Below are 16,386 nucleotides of genomic sequence, written 5' to 3' on the forward strand. Positions count from 1 at the left end.
TAATTTCTATTTTTAACCTACCTAACTATATATAGAGATAGTAGAGATATATAAATACACTCCCCCATATATATATATAAAAATAATTGCATAACAACATGACACAGAGAAGCAAGGTCAATTAAAACCTGCAACTGAATCTCGGCACTCTGCAGCATCAGAACTATTTGTGTTATGAAGACTGGGAAGCAATATGCTTGTTTGAAAATCCATAACAACTTGATGACAAACTGAAGTAAAAATAGTAACAAACTGCATTTGAGGGGACTAAGTCAACAACATTTAACTTTATAATAAAGCTAAATATGGTTTTATCCCCTAAGATATTTGGCTGGGTCCATTAACAGTCGATAACTACAGAATTCCACTGTAATACACCATACAACTTGAAAGCTCATATACTAAGCAAATTCCATACATTCAGATCAGAATATCCCAGTAATATTTATGATCCCTTTAAGGTACAGAACACTAGGATAGATCACAGTTTAATGAGGACACTCTTGTAGGAATATTAACAGCAGCTGTACTGAATCAAAAGAGAAGCACAATGTACTGCGTGTGGTCATTGCAGCCCATGGAAGATACCCAGAAGAAAAAGAAGAAAAAATAAAAGGTTATGGAAAAAATATTTCTTCTATTTCAGTGCTATGTTGTTCTGTACACTGGACTATCTTAATTGTCTTTACAAAGTCTTTAGGCCCTATTTTTACATCTGTCTTCTGCCAGTATAATGTAGTGAATCTCCCCATTCAAGTATTCCACATTTTGAAAAAATCTGCCATGTGTTTCAATCTGCAACCTAAAACTCTTTCCAGTACAATTTTTTTGTGTCATGAGAAGCTGAAAAAACTCAGGCTATTTACAACTATTTCTTCCCTCTCTCAATCTTCCTTGCTTTCTTTGCTACAGTTCACATGTAAATTGACTGAGTTTATCTTGTTTTCTGTTGATCTATAACCTTTACCCAAGTATTTACTACATTCACACACTTTAGCAAATCTAAGGTTTCTTTTTATTAACAATTTCTCTAGATTTTATTTTCATTTGCTCAAGTGGTTGAAATTTTTCCCTTGCCCATATTTTTCATCGAGATCTAGACTTTTAAACTGTAATGAGTTTTGATAATTTTTTTTAACATAAACTCCAAGTAAGAGAAAGGCAAAGCATTCCCTTCACAAATATGGTTCTCAAACTGAACCTTTAGATACATTACCCAGTGAGTGCTTTGTGGATTAGCTATTCAAGCTACTTAGAGTGAGGTTCTTAACTGGCCTCTGAGTGATACCCAAAACTTGTTCCAAAGAGTTCTGAAAAATACTCTGAAGCAATGATTATAATGCACTTGGTATCCTTGCAGAAACAATAGAAACTAAACCAAAACACACTCCTTTTGCAATTAAAATTAAAAGCAGACCAAAGGAAAAAACCCTCAAGGATGATGCAAAAAAAAATACTCTAGAGACACATGGAAACTACTTAAATGCACTATGGAAGGTCCAAAGCAAATGCACACACCCCACCACAAACAACTGACAGCAGAAAGGGCTAAAAGAAGCCACAAGAGTGGAACTGCAAGATAAAAGGGGATTCTTAAAAGAATTAATGTACTTTAAACTGAAAAAAAATAAATAAAATCTTTCCTTCCTTCCCTCACCACACACCCCATAGGGCTTGGCTTCCTACAACTATTCTTATAAAAGTTTAGAGAGATTGGTTGAGAGGTCCTTCTCAACTGTATTTAGAGAATGAAGGGTTTATAGAAAGCTCCTAACTTTAAACTTAGAAATAAATTAAAGTTATAACAACTAGTTTAACCGGTGATTAAAATATACAGGGATAAATACTCCAAAGGATGGACTTTTCTCCAGCAGTGAGACTGCTCTTTATAGTCTTGCAAAACTGCAATGTAAAACATAATTTAGGGTTGGTATCTGTATTTAACTCTATCTAAATGCATCAAGAGGTAATTATTCTTCCTGTTGTGACTGAGGTAATATCACTGATAAGACTCTCAGCGGTTATATGAACCAAACTACTAAAAAGCAAACAACATCAAACAGTTAACAACTGGTACAGGGGGCTGGGGGACTCTCTGTCTTAAACTTGCATACTAAAAGCCTTTGAAAAAGAGCCCTTTCTGAATGAGGTGCCAAGGACAAGTCTTAAATATGAAAAAGGACTTCCTTTGATGATGGTTTTGTCTAATCTTTAATTCCTAGAAGCTGTGATAGTCACTCCAGAGCTCTCATTTCCATTTTCCTCCTGGAAGTCTGTGCCACCTGCATTAGGGACAGGCTGTTGGGATCATCAGGCACCCAACTGACCCAGCCCTATTATTGTTATTTAAACCACTTCAAGGAATTCATTTTGGCCTTTTAGACTGGATTCTATTGCAGCTGTCTACCACTTCTCTAAGTAGGTTGCAAGGTAATACAATGAGACATATGGGTAAAGATTTCCTTCAGATCTATGTTAACAGGACATTATCCCTGAATTTTTTGTACAAACCTACTAGCCTTTTTACTTTTATCTACTTCATGAGGATGAGCAGAAATTAAAAAAAAAAAAATACTAGATTTACTCTGTCTTCCTGTGAATAGTTCTGCCTTAAAGGGAAGAAGTGGTCTTGGAACAGAAACAGCATCTCAAAAAAAAATTCTATGGACTGTTTGGTCAAACAAGAATGTTTTCCTGCGAGCTTATCTCTGAAGAGGTGAAGCTGCTCTCCCAGCTGCTGTCAGAAGAGGCAACAAAGAGAAAACTGAAGGAAGTTGCTCCATTAGGGCTAACACGTTCTTCCAGTGAAATAAACTCTCAAAAGCCAATCCTGCTGTATTTTGTCCAGCAACACCAATCCCTGATTTAGACAGCTATCTTTTTCCTACAGAAATAAAAAGATTCAATTCACTACAGACTGGGCTCTGCTCACAGATGTAGCCCTCACCTGCTCTGGAACCCAGGGAAGGAGACAGCAGTCTTTTATCACTCTGGGGCCTGCCCAGCTCTGCCAAAGCAGCAAAGGCTACAGCATAGCTGTACAAATAACTCAAATTTAAGAATAACAAAGAATTCAAATTTAAGAATAACCAAGTTAGAATTTTGGAAGTGCCTCTGAAGCTGAGATGTGCCTGATGACCCTCCTGGCTACTGCCAGAGAAGCAGTGAGGAACATAGAAGGCTGCTCCTTGCTGGACTGTCAATGACTGACAAATTTGGCTTTTCCATAGTCCACAAGCAGGCCATGGTAACACAGACCTGTGATGGTCAACTATAAAAACATTGCTGGATTCACTGACTGAAGTTCCAAAAAACCCTGCAACTGCAGATTCTGTTGAGAATGACTTGGGTAAATGTAGGGTAGATCTAATGAGAAATCTATATAAGAGAAGTAATGAGGAAATAGCAAAGAAAGCTGAAGCAATGGAGCACAGTCATTCTGGCATTTTATAATACACAGATTTACTCTGGTAAAGTAAGCACATTATCTTCTGCAGCTATCATTATTTTTTCCTAATACTATGTTAATAAAATACTCTAAGTAACTGAAAAAAGTAAAAAACACAAAAAATATTACATCTTAGATTTCAGACTACATTTAATTACAAAGTATTACATTATGGGAAAAAGTCAAAGCTAGTGCTTTATCTTTGGAAAGTATTTTTTTATTAACAAACATGCATTTAATGATGAAAGCACATAGAGTTGATATTCCATTTCCCTCACAAAAATGCTACTTACAGCATGCAGTTTATTCCTCCATTCATATACAATTACAACTAATTATATTTTCATGATGAAGCAGTTCTCCTTTCAGGCCAACATTAACTGCCAAATGAAAAAATGTGCAAATTATAAAGCATAGACTCCACTGTAATATAGTCAAAGTTTACCTGATTTGAAGGTCCAAAATGATCTGCCTTTTGTCCACATTTTCAGTGTACACTTTTACACCATTTATCCTCAGAGGCTGGAACAATGAAGCAAGTAAAAGTTGGATTCTTCTACAGAAGTATATTAAACTCTTAACTTTGAATTAAAGGTGATCATAGGCATATTAATACCTGAAGTTAAGAACCTACTATAAACATTACAAGGTGTGAAGTAAGGTTATAAATTTAGTTCAAATTCTTATTTCAAGGGTAAAAATTACCTTGCTGGGATACAATTAACCACAATCCTTCCACAATTACCCTGAGCATGGACCACTAACTTCAAGATTTACAAAATATTTAATAATCAAGCTTTCCTTCTACCCTGCATAAACATCTGATTTCTCTGTAGAGGTGTATGTCTGATACTCCCAAAGCATTCTTTGCTGTGTAACTACAACAACAAGCTAAATTTAGTTCACAAAAAGACAGTTGCCTTAAGTGGAATTTAGTGAGATTAGATGGAAAAGAATCCATGATTCCCATAAAAAGTTGTGTCAACCACCCTGTGCTATCACTCTAAACCATTGTATTCATACTCTCTCCTCTCTCTCTCACACAGAATTAACACATACCAATCACACACTCAAGCCCCAAATATCCATCAAACACTAGGCAGGAGAGGATGACTAACAACCTCACTTTTGAATTTTTCCTTCCTTGAAAAGTTTTCATATTTCTATTTACAGCTTTTTGATAATTTCTGTAAAATCAAAATCTCACTGCTGTGTTGGGATTGTGCAGCTCAATCAACTCAATCAAGGCTACAGTATAAAGTAAGAATAGCTCTTTGTCATGTCCAAGGTTACTCAATTCAGCTGCAGAACCACGGATTTAAGTTCAGTCTGGAAGCTAAAACCTACTTAAAATTAGTACATCTTAAAAGGAATGCTACAGTCTGCAATACAAATATATCTAGGGCAGGACAGAGGCCCTGTGTAAAAGGTTTTACAATTTATAAAAATAATAAACCCAACACACAAAAAGTGCAGTAAAGCATAATGAACTATAACCTACATGAAATAGAGTCACAAAGAGAGGGAACACAATTCCCCTCTATCACATCTGAAAAGTAATTTCAGCTTTCCTAACATTTGAGGGTGTGTGGGGGTGTTGATTTTTAAATCCTTATTTGACATTCAATTTATGACAAGCAATAGAAACACAAAAGACAACTTCAAACAAAAGCTGTTAAACTGCATCTCAAAGCAGTAAAGTTCAGGTTAATTCAGGGAAGATTAAGTAGTGCTGAACCTGCTGCAAGCAGAGGGGATGATTCTCAGCTTGCACTGGTCAAACAGGCTCTCCTGCAGGCATGGACCCCTTCTTTCATGGGATGGAACAGAAGACAAACATCTGTTTGTCCCTTTATACTGTGTTTTGTGCAGTCCTTGGAAAGCCAAGCCAGCAGCCATGTCACTGACTCCACACAATGTGATTAGAAGTGCATCTGTGACAAGAAAATTGCACTTGGACCATCTGGCAAACGGATAATGGTTCCTGCTCACTTAATGTAAAGCACTGCATGAACAATATTAAAATCACATTGCTGTGAGCTCTTCATGTGACCAGGCATTTCTACACTGAGTCGTCTCCAAATTCTCAGTCAAGTTTCTGAAGCATAGATCCCAGGAAATACAATATAGCCTCTGCTAATAAACCCACACATTTTTATTGTAATGTTACAACACAAGTCAGAATCAGGCTTATGGCCAAGTGTCACAGAGAAGTATTTCTGTGCAGATTTGAACAGGCTATAAGAAAATGTTGTGTAAAACAGGGTCTCTTAAAAAAAACCTCACCAGACACTGACCTGATGACCAATATCAATCTTTGTAAAACTGAAGGTACTGAGGTGGTTGTTTGCTCCTCTTACTGCTGGTTCTATGGTTTCTCGGAAGAGTTTCTCGATGAATTGACAAATAAAAGGCCACATCTGTTTTACAGTCTAAGGAGAAAAAACAATCTGCATGGAAGTACAGTTCTTAAATACATGAACAAGTTATAAATGTAAAAAAATCAGAACTTCACTGCATCTGAATTTTCTATCTGAAAATTCTATATTGCTTTTTTTCTTACTATTTTCCAATTAATTAATGTTCTTCTATGCTCTTTGAATGAAAGGTATTTTTTAAAAAGTAAGCTACATAGATTTATATCTTAGATTATCACACACACAAATCAAAACTGCAAATTTCATTTATTTTTAGATTGTAGGTCAGGAACCTACAGTAACTGGAAAGTATCCCAGACAAGAAGAAAATTAAAGATTGTGTTTACAGCTGCTATGAGTTCTACGCAATTATAGCTGTCATTACTGTAATGCCACTTTAAATCACTCATAAAACTCACAATTTCAGGACCATGAAACTAAATTTAATCTTTCTTGTGACTAACTGGATCAACAACCAGAGATTTCAAGTGTATAAATCCTAAAGTTAAAACTACTCTGTTCTCAGATTCTTGCCTCGCCTTTTATTTTAATCTCAGCCTTCCTTCCTGCCTCTTCCCACTTGAGATCAATGTTTCTCCTTACCTTGTTGAGCCATTCTGCTCTCTCTGTGTCTGGAAAATGCACCTAAAAACCAAAACAAACACAAAACAAAAAATTAATACAAATACAAACTACTTTTTAGTTAATTGTGTCCAGTTATTTATAATACTGGAAAGCTTAGGGATCTCCCTAGACGGTGGACAACATATTGAGTAGTCAACACTCCTGGCAAGAGAATTAAAATACAAGTAAATTAAAATAAAAACTCATTTCTGAAATACATAAATATATGCTTGGACTTGTTTCTAGTAGTAGTACCTGGAATAAAGTCATACTGTAACACCATGGACAAACTAAAAAACCAGCACAGCCAACCCGGCTTGTGTCAACCAATATTAAAACGACAGAGGTGACTGCCAGAGTCCCCACTGCACTTCTGCTTCCTTTCATTCATGCCAAATCTTTTTCAATGTCAATAAATCACAGCTATGAATATTTAATCAGTGAAGCTGAAGCTCAGGAATATGGATTTAAGTTCAGCCAAGAGCCCTTTGAAAGGCATTTCTAGTGATTTCTTTTCTCAAACTGCAGAAACCAGTCAGAGACAGTGTGACAGTTTATATACAGGGCAGAAAGTACCTGTGGCAATAGGAAAACATCAATTCAATGCTGGAAGAACAGACACAGTTGTCCAGACACAGGAGAGCACAGTTAGTAGCTTTATCTTTTACAAATACACATACATGCAAAAAACCCAATCAATATTCCCTCCAAACAAAAATAAAGCCCCGAAGAAGCAAAGCTAACAAGAATTTCCTTAGAAATTCACAGGCAGAACAAGATGCAGATCACACTTCTCAAACACAAAAAGCCTTTGAACACACAAAAAAACCATGACCTACATATAGTGACTTTTGTGAAGCAGTGTCTCTACTTAACCAAATTGCCAAGTCTTAATCTCTTCATAGCATAACAGATTGCACCACTGGCTTTCAACAGCAGCTATATTTATTATGCATATCCCAGATAGGAACAGTCAGTGAAAGACCTACTCTTTAAACCGTATTTCCAACAGGATGAATTTGAAAGCAAGTCCCATTAATGACTTTTCAGTTTTTCTTCACTTCTTGCATTAACAATCAGCACTAACATATTCTTCACACACTCAATCTACTCTCAGAGCAACCCTTAATTTCATCTAAACCCCTAAACTTTTGCTATATAGTTTTTGCTATGCTGCCCCTCATCAGCATAATCAACAGTGTCAGAGGTATCTCTCCAGTCTGTTTCTTTTTCAACAATCTCAGGTCAACAACAAAGGTAAGCCCCATGTTTCTACAGATACTTGAAGAATTACAAATGCTGCTGACTTCCACTGTCAAGAAAGGTTCTCAGCATCTTTATCAAGTATATCACATATCTCGAAAACTTTATAAGTGGTGCAGAAGTGTCCAGTGATTTGTTCGACTGAGAAAAAACATTCAACATGATTTATTTTACTAAAGTTAAAATAACAGAATTATTAATAACAGATGGAACAATTTGGGAGCCATGTTATTTTATTTACTTAGAATTAATTTCCTGGAAAATTATGGTGGGTAGAATGTCAGAACTCTGTATTTAAGAGAGTTGGGGATGGTGTCCACTTTTTGAAAACAAAAAATACTTAATTGTTTTTTACTTTTGCAACACAAGTAGTTGCAAGTATGTACATGAACTTAGAGCTCAACAGAGTTTACACTCAGTTTTTGTCTTGCAGGGTTCTCATGTTGCTCCCAATGGTAAAAAAGCCAAAGAAACTGAGAGAATGAACACTGTTAACCCCAACACTAATAAATAACATCTTGATCTTTCCTTTAAAATATTTGCCTTATGAATCTGCAAACCGAAAAAATGCCAGTTCTCAGTAATGACTTCTGCACGATGTTGTGCATAATGTTGAATCAACATGTTTCATTCTAATTTAGGTAGGAGAGATCAGTGATGTTCAGTTTCACAGGGTGAGAGCTGCAGAGCTGTTCCACATAGGGAACACCAACGTAATCCAAGAGGAAATGGTCAGCAACCTGCTACATCACTTAGACAAGCACAAGCCTCTGTGGCTGGAAGGAATCCACCCTATGGCACTGGGGCAGCTGGCAGAAGTGCTCACAGAGCCACTTCTCCATCATTTACCAGCAGTCCTGACTAACTGGGGAGGTCCCAGGTGACTGGAGGTCAGCAAATGTAACCCCATCCACAAGGGCATGGGGAACCACAGGCCTGTCACTCTGACCTTGGTCCAGCAAAGGTCATGGAGCTGATCTCCTGTTATGCCAGCATGACTTAGTGGATGAGGGAAAGGCTGTCGCTGCGTTCGGTGAAGACTCCGACATGTTCTCCCCCAGCGCTCTCCTGCAGAAACTGGCTGCTCATGGCTTGGACCAGTGTACAGTCAGCTGGGTAAAAAACTGGCTGGATGGCCAGGCCCAGGGAGAGTGAAGGAATGGAGTTACATCCATGGCTGTAACTCTGGCCAGTCACAAGCATGTTCCACAGGGCTCAGTGCTGGGGACACTCCTGTTTGTCATCTGTATGAAGGGACCAATGGCACCCTCAGTCAATTTGCAGGTGACACCAAGTTGGTTGGGAGTGTTGATGTGCTGGAGGGCAGGAAGGGTCTGCAGAGGGATCTGGACCAGCTGGACTGATGGACCAAGGCCAGTGGTATGAGGTTCAACAACGCCAAGTGCTGGGTCCTGCATTTGGGTCACAACAACCCCAGGTAGTGCTACAGGCTGGGGACAGAGTGGCTGGAAAGTGGCCCTGAGGGAAAGGACCTGGGGCTGCTGGCTGACAGCAGCTGAACGTGAGCCAGGTGTGCCAGGTGGCCAAGAAAGCCAAAGGTACCCTGGCCTGTTTCAGAAATGGAGTGGCCAGCAGGACCAGCAGTGACTGTCCCCCCGTTCTGGGCACTGGTGAGGCTGCACCTGGAATGCTGTGTTCAGTTTTGGGCCCCCCAATACATGAAGGACATTGAGGTGTCCAGAGAAGAACAGTGGAGCTGGAAAAGGGGCTGAAGCACAAGGCTTAGCTGGAGCACTTGATGAAGCTGGGGTTGTTTAGTCAGGAGAAAAGGAAACTCAGAGGAGACCTTTATTGCTCCCTACAGTCACCCAAAAGGAGGTTGTAGCCAGATGAGAGTTGCTCTCTTCTCCCATGTGGAAAAGAGAGAGGATAAGAGGAAATAGCCTTAAGTTGCAGGTTGGAGGTTTAGAATGCATATAATTAAATTTTTTTCATTGAAAGAGTTGTTAAACATTAGAACAGGCTGCCTAAGGAAGTAATAGAGTCACCAGTGCTGGATGTATTGCAGCTGTGGCATTTAGGGTCATAGTTTAGTGGTAGATCTGGCAGTGTCAGATTAATAGTTGGACTTGATGATCTCAGAGGTCTTTTCCTAAATTCTATGATTCTACAGGAATTGCAAAAAACAGCAACAAAATAAAATAAATAGAAACAACAAATTAAACACTCAGATGAGGAAAGGAAAAGAAAATTCGTGGAAATACCAAAAGCAAACTTGTCTGCTGTGAGTAATGCAAGATATAACAGTTGTCATGTTCACAATTCATTTTTAGTCTTCTGTACAAGTATCCAGTTGACATTCAACAGAAAAGACACACTAGACTTGAGAGAGGCTTCCCACTCTAAATATAACCTCAGCACAGATGAAATTCACCTTCCTCCAAAGGGTGATCAACTTCCCAGATTCAGAGTATAAACTTCTGAAGGCACAGGCCACATTCCCTGCACCATGCACACAGCTGACATGCAATACACCTCTGTGGAATGAGGAAAAGAGGAAGCATCTCTCTTGTACCTATCACGCACTCTTCACATTCAGTCTCAAATTAAGCATAAACACTTCAAATAGGTTGGGAAACAAACAAGAGGCCACAGATACTCAAATCTATCCATATATGTTAATTTATTAATGTTTTATTTTATCTACTGTACAGTCTTTATTAAGACCTTACTTAACAGGACATGACTCTTAACTTTTACAGAGATTTAATAATTACTTGTCCTTTGGTGTGCCACACCTATCATGCTCCAATAGTTACATGAATTGGCACTAAGCCTGCTCTTCAATTATGTAAGCCTAGTTTACTCCTGCAGTTGATAACAGGCAACAAATAATACAGTATCTTCTATTCTTGTTTCTCATCCCTTTTCCATTCCTGCTTTTCTGCTCGCTCACTCAAATTTTAATGCAGTTTGGTGCCTATTCTGACACTCAGAGCAGAGATCATTTTCAAGACTCTGAAATTTTCAGTTAAGCCAGCCTTGAATCAAAAGCTGGGCTTTGCTTAATCCTTAGATGCTCCAAACCCAGGTTGTCTGAAAACAAAAAATAAAATATTTATCCATCTACTAATCCCATAAATTTTCAGCCTGCTATATGAGACTGCAATAATAGTGGTAAAATTATTTTTTGCTTTAAGAGTTTTTGACTTCAAATACAATTTTATGCATAGACAACAGGAGAAAGCCTGAGGACAGAAGCTGGTACACTGAATCAGTCAGGACTGAGACAAGAACATTGAAGCAACTGCACAAACATTTTTATGGCTAGAAGCAAGAATCAGACTAACTGATGTGCAAAATGTGTTAATTCTCATATCAAAATCTATTGACAAGCATGACAGAAAGAAACAGAAGTCAAGATTTCAGCTAAGACAGTTAACGACTAAAAGCATTTTCCTCTTGGCTTCTGTTAATAAATTACTCATGCAGGTTTGGCAAGTAGTATAATTTCAGCCACTTGGTGTAGCAATTCAATATTGAAAGCAAAGTATAACAAGAGAGAACTGTTGCAAGAAATGCCCCGACGACGTGTTCCACACCAAAAACATAATATGTTCCAGGAAAGTTCTATTATTAAAAGTTATTTTGCAAAATACTTGGAAGTGCTCAAAAGATGCATTTCTGCACATTAAAAAGACACTATCTGGCTTTCTCACACAACTGCTTGTGCTTAGCTCTAAACAACTTCTATATTTACTTTCTATTTCTGATCCTGCACTTTCAAAAGCTCAGTTCAGAACACAGAATTTTTGTAATTATCAATAAAATACCAGAAAGGGCCCAAGGAATGCAGTTACTTTTCTCCTGGAAGACAATAAAAGAAAAAAGGGACAAAAGAAAACCATTTACACTAACAGTAACAACAGAAGAAACGTTTCTTACCCACAACTATTTTGTTTTTCAAACTCTCTACATAAACTTCACACTGGCTAAATTGACTCAGTTTTCTGGCCAGATTATCATCTGCATATGAAAGGCTAGACACAGAATAATAACTATTATACTCAAATGCCATGGACTAAGGATGGATGGGAACTTGAAAAGTCAAATAGCAATCAGAAAACATGAAATGAGATTCAAAGTGCAATTAATAACATTAATGCCTTAAATATAATTTTTCATTCACATAAAGGAAGTTTCAATTATCTACATAAATTTTACTAAAAGAAAGCATTGACAAGAAATTCCAAAGGAAAGACATGACAACAACCTCCTGTAATTAATGTTGAATTGTTTTCAAAACAAGTCACAGGTACTAATAATCTACTTTAAAATATAAATTGCATAATAGCTGTTACTTTTCACTGATCCCCTCACTGTAAAACATTTTTCTTTTAAAAATTATCTTTGAAAGCTTCCTCCATCCTTAAAGATATTTATGAAACAACTCTAGATAAATTTGACATTTATTTGATGATTAACACATAGGCCCTAAATATTATCTACATAACTCAAACAAAAACCGGAGCATCTACACTGAAAGTACAAAACTACAGGTATTAATCAGAGCATTCCAAAAACTGAAAACTTAATTTGCTACAAACAAACCACTTTTCATGAGCTGTGTATTACAGCAATGGAAGAAATGGAAGCAATAAAAGCAGGTTAGAATTTTAAAAATAAATAAATAAATAGCCCCAAACAAAACCCCCAAAAAATTTGCATTTCTTCCATTTTACATTCAAAGATTAATGATAAGACTTCCAATGCTCTCAGGAACATTCTGTGATTCTTGTGGTGCCCTTCATAGGGCCAGGAGTTGGACTCAACAATCTTGACAAGTCACTTCCACACACTGTAGAATATTCTACATTAAAAATAATGTACTATCATAGCTATGTTTAAAAGATACTTCTCTGACTCAGCATTACTTAATTTAAGCTTAGTTCCTTCCATTTGCACTGATTATTTGTTGCTCCAGACGTAAATCTTAAAGAAACTATAGCAGTCACTTTAAGGTTACACAATATAATCAAGTTTCTTGGTATAGTTAAAATGCAGCAAAATATTCTTGAGCACTTTTCCAGCCATTTCACAAATATCTCTTCTATTAGATACTGACCCCTTATTTTGGAAAGCTAAATTTATATATAAAAATCCTGTACTCTATCAAAAGTGCATTTGTCTAGTTTAAATGTAAAAATGTATAAGGGTATCACAGTAGTTTTGATAGTCTCTTCATGCATAGTCAGTGGATAGGGAGACTATACCACAGAAGAAAATTCAGGACAGGAGCCCAAATTAGGTGCTCTAAAACCTTCTGAATGTACAGCATAAGCAGTTATTTAACCATTAAGCCTAAAGCCAGTGGCATGGCAAAAACCCAAAACACACTAAACTTAAATTTTCCTTTGAATTATAGCTGACAATTTGTCTAAACTCACTGCACTTGTAACTCAAAAAGGCCAGAGAAAGTCACTAAAAGAAGCAGCCCAGCATGGATAGAATAAATTGTGTCATATAGTGATATTCAAGCTCAATTTAACATCTATTCACTCCAGTGTTTTCCAGTTGGTAAAGCAGGCTGGCCTAAGGACATTTTAGGTAAAACAGAGCTGAGCAGGGCTAATAGCTTAATCCCATGTACTCCAGCCAGCAATCCCCTCTCAGTCTCTGAAGCAACAAGGAGCAGCAATAGCTGAGCTATTTGCTCCTTTCCACGGAGGAACTGACCCAGTGTCTTCTGGCACTTGACCCAGGCTGGAGAGGCTTCTCCTCCAGCGCTGGTGAAGGGAGGACCCCTCCCTTCTGACAGGAGCTGGAGAAGGGAGGCTGTGAGAGCACAGCAGCCAGGCTCTGTCACTTCAGTAATTCACCTCTGGGGTTAACCGAGCAATTTTCCTACTTCTGTCAATACCAGAAACACCCTGGCTCTCTCCTCTTCCAAATAACAAGAAAAACCCACAAAATATTTACTGCTGCAGAACTGCAGGATTCAGTATTTCTGAAAGAAAAGGTTAAATGCCAATATTAAGGTTTCCTTAAAAATCCTGTGGGCCCTTGTTACTAAACTAACAATCAACTGTTATTTCTATTACGTCTGGTAATCTGATTCAGTTTCTGTTTAGCATGCCTTGGGATGGATTTTGGGTTTGCAGTTTTAAATATATTAAAATTATTTGCCTTTGCACAGCAAAATTCATGCTCAGGACTACAAACGTGATGCGTTTGCAGCATGAGAACTAAACCAGGACTCTTGAAACACTTTCCCTGAGAATCATTACAGATGAGCTGCATGTGCCACATCTTTCAACAGAAATATCTGGAAGGTCCAGAAGCAGACTAAATATAGAAAATCAGTTTTGTCAAACACACTATTTAGGTCCATAGGATACTTCACAAAATACCAGTTAGAAAGACTCATATAAATCAGTATCAAATAACCTAAAAGGGTTACAAAATAAGCAATACAGGTTTTGACAATAACTGCCCATAAACGAACAAACAAAAAAAAAATGTTTTTAAAAAAATCAAACATCACAGAAGTAAGGGTAGAGGAAAAAAATAAAACTATACCCTCTACACAGAGAGTACACAGAGTAAGATACAGATATAAAGGAGGTGGGGAAGGGCCCTAAAATTTTTGCCATGCCTCTATGATCATGATAAAATCTCACAGTAAAACCGAAATATTGGAAAAAGTGGAAACATACTTAAATGAAAGAAACAGCTGTAATAACAAGCAAGGTTAAGGACTGTATTTATTTATAAACTGGAACATAAGCCATTTAAGTGCTTGGACAACACACTGGAAAACAAAGTAAACCTTTATGAAAGAAGCAATTAAATGTCCTTTGAGTCAGATTTGCACCTATAAGACAAGAGTGGCTTTAGAAACACCTACTTGGTACCCCACCAAATGTTCCCAAAACACTCCACCAGCACAAACACTGTCATCCCACGTGAGCTGCCTCTATCAGTTCAAGTCCTGTGAGGTGCCACAACAAATTACAGACAGCTGTTCAGCAGGAGTTTTCCAGAGTGATCTCTGTATTCCCCCCTATCCTGAGCTATCTGCTTCAGGCATTGTGAGTGTTCAGGTGAAAAGTAATTTCTTCAACAACATAGCAATTAAAGACAAAACAAGCTGGTGCTTGGAGAAATTGAAACAAACAGCTTTTCAACACCTCCAGGATTCAATGCTAACACAGGAAAGCTACTACAATAGAATTCATACACCTCGAGTAATAAAACTGACATTCTTTATAAGCTACAGAAATTTTAATTTCCTTACAACCTTCCTTGCTACCTCTGTTCCTCATCCCTTTCAGCTGTTCACATACACAGAACATTTCAGCATCCTGGTATGGCCTGAAGGACATTATTTCTTAATATACATTCATAAGTGTATATTTATATTTATGAACACATATATACACCATACATGAGTATATATATATCATATCTGGGGGACAAGGAAAACAACTAGCAGCACATAGGCTGTGTCCTGTAAAGTCAGGCTAAACTAGCATAAACCAGATGCTCCCAAAACACTGCCAAGAGTCACCATTGCCCATGTAAACACCCTTTGGATCTCACTAGAACCCAAACTCCATGGAGGGATCCCAGATCCAACCTGCCTGCTGTGCAAAAATTAAAGCATGCCATTAATTCAAACTATAAAATGCCTTTTTTACAATTTACCAATAACAATAAATGTATCTATATTTCTCATTTAAATACTAAAAACATGTTATTTTGCTAAAATTATTTTTAAAATATATTATATATTAAATACATATACAGGACTGTAATTGAGAGAGTGGTCCCTTGGTTTTCCTTCTCATTGCAGAATTCATTGGAACAGCATTTAGAAAATCAACAATACTCAAATTTTTGCTAGCAGCCCATCAAAAGCCTAATCAGCTTATAGTTTTGGCAGCTGAGGATTCAGAATCCATCCTTATGCAGCCCTGCAAAATCACCAGAATATTCTCACCTGGATATTTCTCCTCAGCTTCTATGGCAAACAATGTCTTTGGCAATGCAAAATAATGCTGTATTTGAAAAAAATAAACTCTGCCTAAAAAGAGGCTCCAGAGCTCTGACTGAAAAAGAAGCCCAGAACTAAGTCCTGCAATTCAGAAGTGAAGGATGCCATTTCAAAGCACAGCAGTTTCATTTTTTTCATGCACATCTTCCACCTCAACATCTATTAAATATGCTTCACTCACAGTGGCAATGTAACTTGTCAAAAGCTGCATTACTTTTCAGCAATTTAACTCACCAATACCAAAACTAGATTACATTTGCCTAAGTGCTGCTATTTTTGCAGAGATGGAACAAGCATGCCACTATAGAAAGTTACCCAGAGACCTCCTACTTAGCAGCAGCTTGCTCTAACAAAATCCCCCGGGATAGGCATTATAAGCAGCTGCTCTGGAAGAATGACAGAACAGTAGCCTGCTAGTAAGGGAACTGGATAATCCTGCTTCTTCTAACCTGACACTCAGCCTCTGCAGCCCCAACCAGAGGGAAGAGGTTCAGTCTAGAAATTAAAAACTAATCATCATTAACTTCCAGAAGCATCCAGACTTAATTACCTCACAAACAACTTGAAACAAAAATCCCTTTCTCTACCAGTAAAGGTTAGAGTTTCCTTCCAAATAG

At 37.5% G+C, this 16,386-nt stretch overlaps 1 protein-coding gene across 5 annotated transcripts in view; it reads right to left on the reverse strand.

Moving 5' to 3' along the window:
• Window positions 1-16,386, reverse strand: part of ESYT2 (extended synaptotagmin 2) — a 79,160-nt gene that overhangs the window by 42,323 nt on the left and 20,451 nt on the right. For all 5 annotated transcript variants that reach the window (XM_021526539.4, XM_021526538.4, XM_021526537.4 and 2 more), the window contains exons 2-4: window positions 6,469-6,510; window positions 5,746-5,880; window positions 3,894-3,970 (exon numbers count right to left, since the gene is read on the reverse strand). In XM_021526539.4, the coding sequence (XP_021382214.1) occupies window positions 3,894-3,970; window positions 5,746-5,880; window positions 6,469-6,510 (254 nt within the window). The remainder of the gene's footprint in view (window positions 1-3,893; window positions 3,971-5,745; window positions 5,881-6,468; window positions 6,511-16,386) is intronic.

The sequence above is a fragment of the Lonchura striata genome, chromosome 2 (genome assembly GCF_050655825.1).
Source record: "Lonchura striata isolate lonStrDom1 chromosome 2, ASM5065582v1, whole genome shotgun sequence".
Classification (NCBI taxonomy): domain Eukaryota; kingdom Metazoa; phylum Chordata; class Aves; order Passeriformes; family Estrildidae; genus Lonchura; species Lonchura striata.